At 39.6% G+C, this 17931-nt stretch overlaps 1 protein-coding gene across 1 annotated transcript in view; it reads left to right on the top strand.

Moving 5' to 3' along the window:
- Positions 1-17708, top strand: part of LOC121372904 (kappa-type opioid receptor-like) — a 53984-nt gene extending 36276 nt beyond the window's left edge. Inside the window, exon 2 of the mRNA XM_041499338.1 lies at positions 17612-17708. Within this exon, the coding sequence (XP_041355272.1) occupies positions 17612-17708 (97 nt within the window). The remainder of the gene's footprint in view (positions 1-17611) is intronic.
- The last annotated feature ends 223 nt before the right edge of the window (positions 17709-17931 follow it).

Raw genomic sequence — 17931 nt, 5'->3', positions numbered from 1 at the left:
TTATGACATACGAATGAAATCGTACGATAAATATGACTTCATGGGTAATAAATAGTTTTCTTTCATGAAGTAGCTCTGTCCTATATACCTGAGGATGAAACAATTTATTTCTTGCCGACTGGACAGGGTTACCATCTTTTGCGCGATGCTAGAACAATCTATCTGACCCTAGGCAAGCGTCGTCCCAGGTCGAAACTTTCACCACCTCGGGTGTACTTTTTCTATCTCACATGACCACATATGATGAAGTCTTATATTCTCGAACGGCAGAGGGGCGTGACGTAGTCCAGTGCTAAAGAGCTCGCTTGATGCGCGGTCAGTTTGAGATCGATCACCGTCGGTGGGCCCACTGGGCTATTTCTCGTTCCAGCCAGTGTACCACGACTGGTATATCAAAGGCCGTGGTGTAAACTGTCCTGTATGTGGGACGGGACATATAAAAGACCCCTTAAATCTAATGGAAAGCAATTGTAGCGGGTTTCCTCTCTAAGACTATATGTCAAAATTATCAAATGTTTGACATCCAATTGCCGATGATTAATACATAAATGAGCTCTAGTAGTGTCGTTAAACAAAACAGATTGCACTTTTCTGCTCAGGTGACCTAACAAGCGAACATAACAGAATAAGAATTTTGGTATGGAAATGAAAAGATCATTTAACGACAGCTGGTCAGATTTTTAAACTGAATATTTGGTGTCTTAGGCCTTGTTTCCATAAACTCTGTACCGGGCGCAGACCAATATATGGCAGATCTGCACATCTGAACAGGTTTCACACACTCTAACCTCCGATCTATCGTCAAACCGTCTGCTATTGTGTTCCCATAATACTGTCTATGGTCGGCAATTGTCGGCGTTGGTCGGCTTTAACGCATGCGTATTTCGACTCTTAATACGAAGTCTGAATTAAGTGTCGCGTGTATTAGCTGAATGCTCGCTTGAGGTTCTTGCGTCGCAGGTTCAAACTACCTCGGTGGATCCATTCAACTGATTTGTTTCTCGTTCCAAACAGTGCACCACAGCTAGTCTAAATTCCGTGGTATGTGCTTACCTGTTTTTGGGAAAGTGCATATAAAACATCCCTTGTTGCATTATGGAAAATACAGCGGGATTCTTCTGATGACTATTACCATTTGTCCATTTGATGATTAATTAATCAATCTGCTCTAGTGGTGTCGTTAAACAAAACAAACATCCAATATCCGATGATTGATTAATCAGCGTGCTCTAGTTAAAAATAAAAACGTGTTGATCATTAAGAATTTGTGACTACTTAAAAAAATAATAATAGATAAGAAAAAAAGAAACTGAATATTTTAATGACGTCCTCATTGTCAACTTCCGCTGTTAGATTTCTAACATAATATACTAATTGTGACGCCTGTCTTAGATAACGAGGCGAGGAAACCCGCCTCTTCCTGAAAGGTCAGCAGTAGTCCAATAGCTTAGCTGACTGATGGTTGCAGAGCGGATAAAAGCACCAAATTATTTGTGTGGTTTCTGTAGTTCCTATGATTAGATTTTGTCCTATCAGCCAATTTGTCAGTTCTTAGGACAAATTATATCTTGATTTTAAGACGGCCGCCATTTACGAAATAATTGTGTCAGTATTTTGAGTTCCAAATGATGCCAGACCACAATTAAAACTGATATATCCATGATTTATTAATGTGTGTGATGTATCTGTGATATATCGGACAAACTGTACATTAATTGCAAGATGGCCGCCATGTACGAGACGGTTTTGTTCAAATATTGAGTTCTAAATGCTCTCAGACCACAATCCAAACTGTCATACCCATACTTTGTTAATATATGTGATGTTTCTGACAAATTTGATCTTGATTTCAAGATGGCCATCATTTACTAGACGTCTTTGTCGGTATCTTGAGTTCTAAATCTTCTAAAACTACAATTTCAACTGCTATACACATAATGTATCATCTGCGAATGTGCCAACTTAGCATTCTTAATTAAATGTAAAGGTACAGTTTAATGTAGCTGCCAAATGGTCCATTAAAACAATTTCAACTTACATATTTTGGAACTCTTTTTTTAAAATCACTTCAACAGCTCAATTATACTGTATTGCAATCTGAATTAATAAAAACTATCATGCCATTTGTCGTAATGGTTTAGACGAAATACGAATTCTTCATCAGTTTATGAATAAATGGTGACCATCTTAAAATCAAGATACAGTTGTCTCAGATAGATCACGGATACATCTCACATATTAATAAAATATGGATATAGCAGTTTGAATAGCGGTTTGACAGCATTTACAACTCAAACTATTGAGAAAACCGTCTCGTAAATGGCGGCCATGTCAGATGGCAGCATTGTCAGAGAGGTGTTAGCTGTATATGAAGTTGATCCAGAGACAGCCTCGAACAATGATGAGATATTTCATCTTTCCATGCCTCATCTTCCATGAAACGCACACACACACACACACACACACACACACACACACACACACACACACACATACAGGCATACACACACATGTCCGCGCGCGCACATATAGAGACACACACACACACACACACACACATATATATATATATATATATATATATATATATATATATATATATATATATATATATATACACACACACACACACACACACACACACACATACTAATTCAGCGACATGGAAACGGGTTAGAAACCTGTAGGACTTTCTCTCTATGGGTCATGGCTGTTTACTTGGACATACATACCCTACCATTAGGACACGTTATGCTCAACGTGCGCGAACACCTGACATCGTCGCCGTTGTGACAATGATTAACAAGTTCATGTCATAACATCTATTTTTATTTCAAAGAGATCTGACTTTTGAATTAGTAAACTACTACGGGGTGGCAGTCCTCTTTTTGAGAGCAGGACGGAGATGTTTTATATAACGACAGACTCCACACATTTTATTTACGGTGATATGGCTAAGGACCACACAAATATTGAGAGAGGAAACCCGATGTCGCCACGTTATGGGCTACTCTTTTCGATTAGCAGCAAGGGATCTTTTATATGCACTATCCTACAGACAGAATAATACATACCATGGCGTTTGTTACAGCAGTCATGGAGCACTGGCTGGAACGTAAAATAGCCCAAGGGCCCACCGACGGGAATCGATCGTATATCGATCACGCATCAGTCGAGCGCTGTACCACTGAGCTACGTCCCGCCCCTCTTTTGAGCGATACAGGAAGAATGTACTGTCCAGTAAAGGCTATCCACGGGATTTTGTTTTGTCTGTAGATGAGGCACTCAATAGGGATACATTGGAATCAACCAATAGTTTACCAAATGCCAATTAGACTCTATATTGTACAACCGGCCTCGGTGGCGTCGTGGTTAGGCCATCGGTTTACAGGCTGGTAGGTACTGGGTTCGGATTCCAGTCGAGGCATGGGATTTTTAATCCAGATAACCGACTCCAAACCCTGAGTGAGTGTTCCGCAAGGCTCATTGAGTAGGTGTAAAACCACTTGCACCGACCAGTGATCCATAACTGGTTCAACGAAGGTCATGGTTCGTGCTATCCTGCATGTGGCAAGCGCAACTAAAATATCCCTTGCTGCCTGCCGTAAATGATTAGCAATGTGGCGACAGCGGGTTTTCTCTAAAACAAAAACCAGTGTCAGAATGACCATATGTTTGACGTCAAACAGCCGATGATAAGATAAAAAATCAATGTACTCTATTTGCGTCGTTAAATAAAAGAAAATGCGGTCTTGATTGTTGATAACCGTTTTGTTTTTTCAGATTTATAGTAAATCATCAATGCTTCCGAAAACAATTTAAAATTTCAAATATTACAAATGGGTCAGTAGACATAGGGCAAACACTCGTATGTCTATTGAAAATGGATATATATATATATATATATATATATATATATATATATATATATATATATATATATATATATATATATAAAACGATTGCTGCTAATGGCATTTGTTTAATTTATAAATGAGCTGGTTTCCGCAACATATTACATGTCACAATTACCAATTGAGTTTGCTGCAATGTTTAAAGGGTAATTCCTAAGTTAGCTGCAATTTTTAAGATGTTATCGTCTAACATACTTTTTAACGATTGTAATTACATATATATGTTTTTTTCTACATACACTATTAGTGGCTGTATATTAAAAGTGTTTCTGATCGTTCTAATATTTGTACTAGGTTAAATTTCATTTTATTTCCAATTTTTTTTTTTTTTTCAGTACGAACAAAATTATTTGAAGACAAAATCCCGTTTGAGCTTCTTACAAATATTAAGACGACCAGAAACATATTGGATATACAGACACTGATATTCTATATATATATAATTAATACGTAAGTTAATTCGTAGAAATATTTTATTAGTCGGAAGCATATTGCAATGCAGTAAACTCAGGAATGCCCTTTAATAAATCAATGTTTAAACAGAACCCTTTTTTACATATACAATAAAACACAATAGCGGCCGGCTGATTTATGTAGATATAACTAAAATTATTGTTTGCTAACAATAAGACTAAACGATAAAAACAGAGGTCGGATTTGAGTTTATTATGACGTCACAGAGCATAACGCAGGTTATTACATAATGTGCTTATCATTCATAAACGATGTTTTCAATTCTGTTTGCTATGTATTCACCTTAGTTAGCTAATAATATGACACAAAATAATTGTTAATGCCAAGGATATTTAATTTTGACGAGGAAAAGCGACTTTTCCATAGATTTGTATGACACTTTGCCTAGAGTTACGTAACATAATTGTTGCATCGTGTTATGTGTTGTGTGGAAGGTGAATATTATAATTATCTCCCCTTGTCATCACGAAATGTTTGTCGGTTTTTATTTATTTTCATTACTTAAATGAAACATTTTAAACCGACGAGAAATAACAATTATGTTCGAGTACTCTAACAAAAACATGTACTTTAGGAATAATTATCTTTAATATTACATAATATTTTTTAGAGCCGACATTAATGACCCATGAAATATCTTCTCAACATGGTGATAGAAACACAATATGAATATAATCACTGTTTTTGAAATGATTGTTCAAAGACTAGACCAGGTTGTTTGCTTTCATTCCTAAATTCCCACGAAAATACACCTTCTCCCTGATTAATAACAGAACAGAACTGCATTACACTGTGATCACATAATGTAAGTACATTATCACGACAAAAAGTTTGTTTGACGACACCACTAGAGCGAATGTATTTATTCATCATCGGCTATTGGATGTCAAACACATGGTCATTTTGAAATATAGAGAGGAAACCTGCTACATGTTTCCATCAGTAGCAAGGAATCGTTTATATGCACCATCCCACAGACAGGATAGCACATACTATGGATATACCAGTCGTGGTGCACTGGCTGGAACGAGAAATAACCCACCGACGAGTCGAAAGGAAGGAAGGAAAGAAAATGAGAATACCTGTTAAAATTAGATTTTCAAATAGAACGTTGTAATTGTGTTGTATAATAAATACCTCTGGAACAATATATTGCTTTGTCTTTTGTTCCAGGAATATGAACCAAGGTGTTAATATAATTAACATTTATCGGGTTGGTGGATACTCTTAAGACTTCGGGGATAGTGCTTCCCTGCCCCCTCCTCACTTTCCGACGACTACGAAAAGGTATGACTCTCCGTCTTGAAACCCGTATGGAGGACTGCTAGTTCTTTGATCAGACCCCCCCCCCCCCCCCCCCCCGAATTCCGTTCTATTAGATATATTCTGCGGTAGAATTTGACGAATTCTGTGGCATATGCTGCAAAATAAAAATATATAATCTGAAGATAACTGTTTCAAATTATTACCAGCTGTTCAATTGTCTTTTCATGTTTAAAGTTACATTATCTGGTTACCATATTATAACATCATGTATAAATGTGAAATACAAGCTCAAATGCACTTTTGAAAAAGCCGTGTGTGTTCGCTATGAACGGATATCGTCAAACGTATACGCTTGATTCGTCGTCTGTGCCGCCATAGCTCGGCAAAGCACAAACGAGAGCCTGTTGTCAGTTTCAGTTTACACGTGCGTTTGCCGATAAAATAAAATATACTAAAGTAGACAATGAACGTTTTCACTTCTTAATTTTACGTGTTAAAATCGACAAATTCAAATAAATATTATTTCGTTTGGAAAGGGTAAATTTGGGGGGAGGGGTTGTTTAACGACATCAGAGATAAAGCATATTGATTTAATAATCATCCGAACCCATACAACCGTAAATAAAATGTGTTGAGTTCGTCGTTAAATAAAACATATCCTATCCTTCCTTCCATCTGCTGCTGGATGTCTAACATTTGGTAATTTTGACATATAATCTTAGAGAGGAATCGGGTGCATGTGCAGGGGGAGGGTATTGGAGGTCGAAACCCTTACTTGCCCAAGCTTAAACAAAGTTGAAATGTATTTTTGGGGGGAGCATGGCCACATATAAACTTCGCTCAACACAGTCTATAACCCCAACCCCGCTGAAATCCCTGCACACGCGCCTTAGAAACCCGCTACATTTTTTTTAAGCAAGGGATTGTTTCTTTGTTCCATTCCACAGACAGGATATCACATACCATGGTATTTTTGTATACCCGCTGATGGAGATCGATCCTAGACTGACCGCACGTTTCCAAAAAACACCTTTTTAGGTCTAAGTAATGAATAAAAATAACATATAGTCTTGAAAAATGTGACGTGAATCGAACACAGTACGCTCTTCCTCTACCCCTAGAGCGTTACGTAATTAGTAACACCCCGTTACATGTAACGCGTATGCCAACAGCTGGCCACTGTCAACATTTCAAGGCAAATCCCCCACTCACCGACCCCTGGAAAGGCGTTGTACCATACCTCTATGGATATAAATATGTTTTGGAGATATGAGACGACCCCTCAATCAAGACAATTAAATTTGTTCAAAAATTGCGAAATCTCACGTGATCTCTTCTTGGGGAATTCTATACTTGTGATAAGCCAATGAAAACCGAGATCGGTACGAGCCCGTCAAAAGTGTTTCACTTTCAAAATCATGGCTTTGTTTTTGACCTGGATAAGCCAGCGTAGTGAAACCAATGCGGAGTGCGGCGTCATATATGCACCAAACGTAATTGGATTTTCTGTTCTATATGCTTAAATAATAAAAATATTCCAGGGAATGTAGTTTTAATTCAAATTATATCTTCAGTGTTCTATTTGTATGTAGGACATGACACCTGGACCCACAAGATCGTCCATAAAAGTGTGGTGTTTAAGTCTTTCACTGTGATGGACGAACACGGAAGCTTTAACTTTAGAGAGCCTGGCTAGAGGTTACTCGATCTAGTTATGTCTTCAGTGTTCTATTTATATGTAGGACATGACACCTGGACACACAAGATCGTCCATAAATGTGTGGTGTTTAAGTCTTTCACTGTGATGGACGAACACGGAAGCTTTAACTTTAGAGAGGCTGGCTAGAGGTTACTCGATCTAGTTATGTCTTCAGTGTTCTATTTATATATAGGACATAACACCTGGACACACAGGATCGTCCATAAATATGTGGTGTTTAAGTCTTTCACTGTGATGGACGAACGCGGAAGCTTTAACTTTAGAGAGCCTGACTAGAGGTTACTCGATCTAGTTATGTCTTCAGTGTTCTATTTATATGTAGGACATGACACCTGGACCCACAAGATCGTCCATAAATGTGTGGTGTTTAAGTCTTTCACTGTGATGTACGAACACGGAAGCTTTAACTTTAGAGAGCCTGGCTAGAGGTTACTCGATCTAGTTATGTCTTCAGTGTTCTATTTATATGTAGGACATGACACCTGGACCCACAAGATCGTCCATAAATGGGTGGTGTTTAAGTATTTTACTGTGATGGACGAACACGGAAGCTTTAACTTTAGAGAGCCTGGCTAGAGGTTACTCGATCTAGTTATGTCTTCAGTGTTCTATTTATATGTAGGACATGACACCTGGACCCACAAGATCGTCCATAAATGGGTGGTGTTTAAGTCTTTCACTGTGATGGACGAACACGGAAGCTTTAACTTTAGAGAGCCTGGCTAGAGGTTACTCGATCTAGTATCACCATTTTGAAACTAGATTCTTAAATATTGCCTCCAAACAACTGATGTATGTTATTATAATTATTATATATATTAAATATGATGTCATTATAGAAGGAAGGAAGGACATGTTTTATTTAACGACGCACTCAACACATCTTATTTACGGTCACATGGCGTCGGGCATATGGTTAAGGACCACACATATATTGAGAGAGGAAACCCGCTGTCGCCACTTCATGGACTACTCGTCTTTTCCGTTAGCAGCAGATATCTTTTATATGCACCATCCCACAGACAGAATAACACATACCACGGCCTTTGTTACACCAGTTGTAGAGAACTGGCTGGAACGAGAAAGAGCCCACTGGGTCCACCGACGAGGATCGATCCCAGACCGACCGCGCATCAAGCGAACGCTTCACCACTGGGACACGTCCCGCCCAAATGGCATTATAAAATCCTGTTTCACATTTATGGAACATATTTTATTTAGGGGGCGGGATTTAGCTCAGTCGGTTGAGTCCTCGCATGAGGTGCGTGCGTCGCAGGATCGAACCACATCGATGGATCCATTCAACTGATCGGTTTTTTCTCGTTCCAACCAGTGCACCACAACTGGTCAATGGCCGTGGTATGTGTTTTCCTCACTGTGGGAAACTGCATATGAAAGATCTCTTGCTGCTAATGGAAAAAAAATGTAGCGGGTTTCCTCTCATGACTACGATTCGGAATCACCGTTGATTAATTAATAAATCTGCTCTAGTGGTGTGGTTTTAAATTAAACTTTTCTCTCTCTCTTTTTTTTTGTTTAGTACACCAGTCTTCGGCGGAATCCGTAACCTACAAAAGTTACAACGGGCAAAACAAGGCCAGAACACCACGCCCAAATTCCGCTACGTTTATGTTAATAGGGGAAAAAAGCTATACTCTCCCATTCGTCTAACCAACAGCCTATTTCCAACACAGATCATCACTAGGAGAAAGTTACCAGTTCAGTTTTTAATAATGTCTTGTTTTATTTGAAGCAATGAACATCGAACATTCTGCGCAATTAAAAACAATTCAGCACCTGTTCTGCATGAAAATTGATTTTTGCACGGATCAATAACGATTCTGCATGGTGATGAACATTCTGCAATTGTTATGCGCGTCTGCAGACTCGCGTAAGCCAGGCGGAACTGTTTGGTTTGTGTTACAGAATATTAAAGTTACAATACCTAGTATTTAAACACCATGGGGCAGACTCGCGTAAGCCAGGTGGAATTGTTTGGTTTGTGTTACAGAATATCAAAGTGGCAATTCCTGGTATTTAAACACCATGGGGCAGACTCGCGTAAGGCAGGTGGAACTGTTTGGTTTGTGTTACAGAATATCAAAGTGGCAATTCCTGGTATTTAAACACCATGGTGCAGACTCGCGTAAGGCAGGTGGAACTGTTTGGTTTGTGTTACAGAATATCAAAATGGCAATTCCTGGTATTTAAACACCATGGGGCAGACTCGCGTAAGCCAGGCGGAACTGTTTGGTTTGTGTTACAGAATATAAAGTGGCAATTCCTGGTATTTAAACACCATGGGGCAGACTCGCGTAAGCCAGGTGGAATTGTTTGGTTTGTGTTACAGAATATCAAAGTGGCAATTCCTGGTATTTAAACACCATGGGGCAGACTCGCGTAAGGCAGGTGGAACTGTTTGGTTTGTGTTACAGAATATCAAAGTGGCAATACCTGGTATTTAAACACCATGAGGCAGTCTCGCGTAAGGCAGGCGGAACTGTTTGGTTTGTGTTACAGAATATCAAAGTGGCAATACCTGGTATTTAAACACCATGAGGCAGACTCGCGTAAGGCAGGTGGAACTGTTTGGTTTGTGTTACAGAATAGCAAAGTGGCAATTCCTGGTATTTGAACACCATGGAGCTGGATTTAGCTCAGTCGATTGGGTGCTCGCTTCAGGTGCTCATGTCGCAGGATCACATACTTCAAATACCACACACACTGAAATGCCAGTTCTGTAGTTTACATGACTGGTATTATGTTAATGAATACGCCTAATGTCACACAATTAGAATGGTTATTTCCATAATTAATAAGCACTATACCCCATACTAGCAAAACGTTTTTATTTCTTTTTCTTTTTTTTTTCTTTTTTTTTTGTGGGTTTGTTTTTGTTTGTTGGGAAGGGGGAGGGGGGGCTAGTGTTTGGTTCAAGTGTTCATCCACTTAGTCAGGTCGTCTTTCAGCAGTTTAGTCAGTGCATCGTTATTTATTTTAAAAATATATTCTAGGTTCTCTTTATGTAAAGAGAAAAGGAAATGTGTTTTGAAAGAGCACATTCCCCGCCTGGAGCACGACGCGGTAAGACGTGCTTGTTTTGAAAGAGCACATTCCCCGCCTGGAGCACGCCGCGGTAAGACGTGCTTGTTTTGAAAGAGCACATTCCCCGCCTGGAGCACGCCGCGGTAAGACGTGCTTGTTTTGAAAGAGCACATTCCCCGCCTGGAGCACGCCGCGGTAAGACGTGCTTGTTTTGAAAGAGCACATTCCCCGCCTGGAGCACGCCGCGGTAAGACGTGCTTGTTTTGAAAGAGCACATTCCCCGCCTGGAGCACGACGCGGTAAGACGTGCTTGTTTTGAAAGAGCACATTCCCCGCCTGGAGCACGACGCGGTAAGACGTGCTTGTTTCGAAAGAGCGCATTCCCCGCCTGGAGCACGACGCGGTAAGACGTGCTTGTTTTGAAAGAGCGCATTCCCCGCCTGGAGCACGACGCGCGGTAAGACGTGCTTGTTTTGTTTTGAAAGAGCACATTCCCCGCCTGGAGCACGACGCGGTAAGACGTGCTTGTTTTGAAAGAGCACATTCCCCGCCTGGAGACGCGCGGTAAGACGTGCTTGTTTCGAAAGAGCACATTCCCCGCCTGGAGCACACGGTAAGACGTGCTTGTTTTGAAAGAGCACATTCCCCGCCTGGAGCAACGCGGTAAGACGTGCTTGTTTCGAAAGAGCACATTCCCCGCCTGGAGCACGACGCGGTAAGACGTGCTTGTTTCGAAAGAGCACATTCCCCGCCTGGAGCACGACGCGGTAAGACGTGCTTGTTTTGAAAGAGCACATTCCCCGCCTGGAGCACGACGCGGTAAGACGTGCTTGTTTTGAAAGAGCACATTCCCCGCCTGGAGCACGACGCGGTAAGACGTGCTTGTTTTCAAAGAGCACATTCCCCGCCTGGAGCACGACGCGGTAAGACGTGCTTGTTTTGAAAGAGCACATTCCCCGCCTGGAGCACGACGCGGTAAGACGTGCTTGTTTTGAAAGAGCACATTCCCCGCCTGGAGCACGACGCGGTAAGACGTGCTTGTTTTGAAAGAGCACATTCCCCGCCTGGAGCACGACGCGGTAAGACGTGCTTGGAAAGAGCACATTCCCCGCCTGGAGCACGCCGCGGTAAGACGTGCTTGTTTTGAAAGAGCACATTCCCCGCCTGGAGCACGCCGCGGTAAGACGTGCTTGTTTTGAAAGAGCACATTCCCCGCCTGGAGCACGACGCGGTAAGACGTGCTTGTTTTGAAAGAGCACATTCCCCGCCTGGAGCACGCCGCGGTAAGACGTGCTTGTTTTGAAAGAGCACATTCCCCGCCTGGAGCACGACGCGGTAAGACGTGCTTGTTTTGAAAGAGCACATTCCCCGCCTGGAGCACGACGCGGTAAGACGTGCTTGTTTTGAAAGAGCACAGCACCCGCGGTAAGACGTGCTTGTTTTGAAAGAGCACATTCCCCGCCTGGAGCACGACGCGGTAAGACGTGCTTGTTTTGAAAGAGCACATTCCCCGCCTGGAGCACGACGCGGTAAGACGTGCTTGTTTTGAAAGAGCACATTCCCCGCCTGGAGCACGACGCGGTAAGACGTGCTTGTTTTGAAAGAGCACATTCCCCGCCTGGAGCACGACGCGGTAAGACGTGCTTGTTTTGAAAGAGCACATTCCCCGCCTGGAGCACGACGCGGTAGGACGTGCTTGTTTTGAAAGAGCACATTCCCCGCCTGGAGCACGACGCGGTAGGACGTGCTTGTTTTGAAAGAGCACATTCCCCGCCTGGAGCACACGCGGTAAGACGTGCTTGTTTTGGCTTTGCACACTGCACGTGCTTTCGTTTGCTCGACATGGGAATCCTGGTTGTTGGGTTTTTTCAACAAAATGGAGTTTTCTACTCCGATGTATGCGGCCATTGGAACTGATTGAATGCTAGGATGCTTCTCGTTTCGACAGTCTCCACCACCAGGTTGGATTATCTTCTAGTAAACTACCTTGCTTACACGTCATTTTTCCGGCTGACTTTTGTCGACATATTTTTCCGTGACTCGTATGACGACCATTGTGCAGAACGCCACGGTTGTTCGCGTTTAGTATCTACCTGTCCTAGCAGCACTGAAAGATTGACCGCCCCACACTAAGAAGAAATCGTAAGTGTTGTCAGCCCCTACTACTATTTTCTATACATTACTTTGTTTCATAGTGGTACCATCTCGTATCCTCAGTCGCACCACTATACCAACCATGACGACTGGACTATAGTCCGATATCCTTTTGTTCAGAGGGATTCAGCTTCTCAAGATCTATATTTCAGGACAGCACTACATCTTCTGCATCTAATGACTTTCACTCTTGTTTTTTGTGTTTGTTTGTTTGTTTTGTTGTTGTTGGGTTTTTTGTTGTGGGTTTTCTTGGTGTTTTTGTTTGTGGTTTTTTGGGTGGGTGGGGGTTGACGGGATGCAACCCATCTCGTCCCTACAAGCTGTGCACCTTAACGTCCTTAATGAGGTCATACACGTGGACATATAGATCGGACTTTAAACGTTAGACCTTCGTTGAAAATGTGATGTCGAAATTACTTCTTCTTTTTGTTTCTATATTATTAAATAGTCCGATCATCTCACCGTTCTCTCATTTATTTTTGGCAGTCCATATAAAACGCTCCACAGTATATAAATATTCGGCAGAGCAATCACTTCCTTTATTAGTTTTGGGATGTTAAAGTGACATTCCTGAGTTTGCTGCAATTTGCAAGATGTTATGGACTAACGGATACTTTTTAACGAATATAGTTACATATCATATCTATTTTTCTACATAAAATATTAGTGGCTTTCAATATACCAGCCACATATCACGGTTTGTAATATACAAGTCACATCCACAGTTTGTAATATACCAGTCACATATCACGGTTTGTAATATACCAGTCACATACCACGGTTTGTATTATACCAGTCACATACCACGGTTTTTAATATACCAGTCACATGCCACGGTTTCTAATATACCAGTCACATACCATGGTTTGTATTATACCAGTCACATACCACAGTTTGTATTATATCAGTCACATACCATGGTTTGTAATATACCAGTCACATACCATGGTTTGTAATATACCAGTCACATACCACGGTTTGTATTATACCAGTCACATACCACGGTTCTAATATACCAGTCACATACCACGGTTTCTAATATACCAGTCACTTACCATGGTTTGTAATATACCAGTCACATACCATTGTTTGTAATATACCAGACACATACCATGGTTTGTATTATACCAGTCACATACCACGATTTTTAATATACCAGTCAGATACCACGGTGTGTAACATACCAGTCGCATACCACGGTTTGTAATATACCAGTCACATACCACGGTTTGTTATATATCAGTCGCATACTAGTGCATGTGGTATTACGAGTTAAGTACTGTTATCTAGTTCATCTGGTACCACGAGTTTAGTATTGTCAGCTAGTTCATCTGGTATCACGTGTTAAGTATTGTCAGCTAGTTTATGTGGTATCACGAGTTAAATATTGTCAGCTAGTTCATCTGGTATCACGAGTTAAGTATTGCCAGCTAGTGCATGTGGTATTTCGAGTTAAGTACTGTCATCAGGTTCATCTGGTATCAGGAGTTAAGTATTGTCAACTAGTCCATGTGGTATGACGTGTTAAGTATTGTCAGCTAGTCCATCTGGTATGGCGAGTTAAGTATTGTCAGCTAGTTCATCTGGTATCACGAGTTAAGTATTGTCAGCTAGTCCATGTGGTATCACGAATTTAGTATTGTCATCTAGTTCATCTGGTATCACGAGTTGAGTATTGCCAGCTAGTCCATTTGGTATGACGTGTTAAGTATTGTCACCTAGTTCATCTGGTATCACGAGTTAAGTATTGTCAACTAGTGCATGTGGTATTACGAGTTAAGTACTGTCATCTAGTTCATCTGGTATCACGAGTTTAGTATTGTCAGCTAGTTCATCTGGTATTACGAGTTAAGTATTGTCAGCTAGTTTATGTGGTATCACGAGTTAAATATTGTCAGCTAGTTCATCTGGTATCACGAGTTAAATATTGTCAGCTAGTTCATCTGGTATCACGAGTTAAGTATTGCCAGCTAGTTCATCTGGTATCACGAGTTAAGTATTGCCGGCTAGTGCATGTGGTAATACGAGTTAAGTGCTGTCATCTAGTTCATCTGGTATCACGAGTTAAGTATTGCCGGCTAGTGCATGTGGTAATACGAGTTAAGTGCTGTCATCTAGTTCATCTGGTATCACGAGTTAAGTATTGTCAGCTAGTTCATCTGGTATCACGAGTTAAGTATTGTCAGCTAGTCCGTGTGGTATGACGTGTTAAGTATTGTCAGCTAGTTCATGTGGTATCACGAGTTAAGTATTGTCAGCTAGTGTATGTGGTATGACGAGTTAAGTATTGTCGGCTAGTTCATCTGGTATCACGAGTTAAGTATTGTCAGCTAGTTCATCTGGTATCACGAGTTAAGTATTGTTAGCTAGTGCATGTGGTATTACGAGTTAAGTACTGTCATCAGGTTCATCTGGTATCACGAGTTAAGTATTGTCACCTAGTTCATCTGGTATCATGAGTTAAGTATTGTCAGCTAGTCCATGTGGTATCACGAATTTAGTATTGTCATCTAGTTCACCTAGTATCACGAGCTAAGTGCTGTCATCTAGTTCATCTGGTATTACGAGTTAAGTATTGTCAGCTAGTTCATCTGGTATGACGAGTTAAGTATTGTCAGCTAGTTTATGTGGTATCACGAGTTAAGTATTGTCAGCTAGTGTATGTGGTATGACGAGTTAAGTATTGTCGGCTAGTTCATCTGGTATCACGAGTTAAGTATTGTCAGCTAGTTTATGTGGTATCACGAGTTAAGTATTGTCAGCTAGTTCATCTGGTATCACGAGTTAAGTATTGTCAGCTAGTTTATGTGGTATCACGAGTTAAGTATTGTCAGCTAGTTCATCTGGTATCACGAGTTAAGTATTGTCAGCTAGTGCATGTGGTATGACGAGTTAAGTATTGTCAGCTAGTTTATGTGGTATCACGAGTTAAGTATTGTCAGCTAGTGTATGTGGTATGACGAGTTAAGTATTGTCGGCTAGTTCATCTGGTATCACGAGTTAAGTATTGTCAGCTAGTTTATGTGGTATCACGAGTTAAGTATTGCCAGCTAGTTCATCTGGTATCACGAGTTAAGTATTGTCAGCTAGTTTATGTGGTATCACGAGTTAAGTATTGTCAGCTAGTTCATCTGGTATCACGAGTTAAGTATTGTCAGCTAGTGCATGTGGTATGACGAGTTAAGTATTGTCACCTAGTTCATCTGGTATCACAAGTTTAGTATTGTCAGCTAGTTCATGTGGTATCACGAGTTCAGTATTGTAAGCTTTTAAATATTATATTAACAACTGGGATACCAAAATACGAAATATTTACTCGGGGGTGTGTTAACTGCATAATAAAGCGAGTTGTTTTTAGTTTATTTGACTATTTGAATTTCTGTACATTTATTTTATTTTTAGATTAAATAACGCAATGCTTAAGTTATACGATGTTGCTGTTAAACTGGTATCATATGCGACTAGTCTCGTTATACAATTAAGTTCATCGGCAATGTCATTCACATAAATTAAAAACAGAAATGTACCGATTACGGAACATTGGATTATTGCAGCCATCATTGTTCCATATTTGGATTAATACAAAATTATTATATTAACTAAAATGCAGCATCTCAAACAGTATAATGAACATACATGGAGTAAGGGCATCACGTTGTCCGAAGCTTCTTTTATATTTAAAAAAAAAACATAGATACAACCAGTTTTCATTTTGTATCATCATCATCATCATCATCATCATCATCATCATCATCATCATCATCATCAACAACATCATCACTAGTAGTAGTAGTTGTAGTAGTAGTAGTAGTAGTAGTAGTAGTAGTACTAGTAGTAGTAGTAATAGTATTTATTGTTATTATTATGATGATGATTATTATTATTATTAGTAGTAGTAGTAGTAGTAGTAGTAGTAGTAGTAGTAGTAGTAGTAGTAGTAGTAGTAGTAGTAGTAGTAGTAGTAGTATTTATCCTGCCACCGTTTCTATTGACATATTAAGATGACGGATAAAGCAAAGTCAACTAGCAGGATATGACTTTTGACGTCACTCATATGACCTCACACACATAGCTACATTACAAAATTGCTCATTTGACCTCTAGGTCATCGTACAATGTGGCTGAAATAACAAAAATAATAGTGTTTTCCCTTAATTTTTGCAGGATAAACATAATAAGTAGTTAATGACGTCGGATATCTGTTTTATCCTTTTGAGGCCGAATAAAAAATTCCGCTCCTCAGAGTCTCGCGGAATTTCCCATTCTTACCTTCACAGGATAAAGCAGATATCCGATATCATTATCTAGTTATTCTCTATTTAGTATATAACATTTAGTGAAATATCTTAAAATATCAGTGAAATAAAAGTGTTATCAGTCACTCAGTGACGATAACATATTTTAGAGTGAAAATTTCGCTATTTGACTCTAAAATATGTTATCCTTACTGTAGAAAGTGTTATGTTCACTGTAAGAAAGCCGGAACTATTTTTATGGTGGCATTTTAAAAATAAATGCAAATTGCCAAAAGTTATACAATAAAAAATAAAATCACGTTAATTGTCAAATATGATTTATATCTCATCTCGTGAAGTTTGCAATCATATCATACTCGATGCGCAAGCGTGACTCGTGAAATATAATTGCCAACTTCACTCGATGAGATATAAATCATATTTGACAAAAACATGAAATATCATCTATATTATTATTATTATTATTATTATTATTATTATTATTATTATTATTATTATATTATATTATATATCAATTCCGTTTGTTCAAAACGAAAGTTTGCCATTGTACAATTTAACAATCCCCGTGTATCTTCTAAATCAATTGTCACTAAAACAAGCGTTTGACATTTGTTTTCGTTCACACTTTCTTATCTAAATGGCTATTTTAAAAATCCTGTCTGGTCGACATTTAATTCTACATAATTTTCCCGATAGTTTACTATAACAAACGGACACACTACAGATGCAACAGTAATAATGCAAATTATGATAAAAATATGTTTTGTTATTTTTGTTTCCAGAGGGCACTTTGACAAGGACAAAGATGACAGCCTCAACACAGCGACCATGTTCAATGAATCAAACATCCAGTTTCATAAATATTTCGACTGGTCTTGACAACTTTAATTATGGAAACTCTTCTGGCAACGACGATGAATCGACAATCCGTCCTTTAGAATCCGTTGAAATATATTTTGAAATATATGGATTCAGTTACTGGTTCATTGTGTTGTGCATTTTTGTTCTGGGTATTATAGGAAACACCCTATTGTTTATAATGATGGGAGACAAAAAACTTAATTGTCTATCATATTCTGTGTACCTAAGATTTATGGCTGTT

Source organism: Gigantopelta aegis, chromosome 5, assembly GCF_016097555.1.
Source record: "Gigantopelta aegis isolate Gae_Host chromosome 5, Gae_host_genome, whole genome shotgun sequence".
NCBI classification, from domain to species: Eukaryota; Metazoa; Mollusca; class Gastropoda; order Neomphalida; family Peltospiridae; genus Gigantopelta; species Gigantopelta aegis.
The sequence above is the reverse complement of the archived record's forward strand: the minus strand, read 5'-3'. Positions and strand labels throughout refer to the sequence as shown.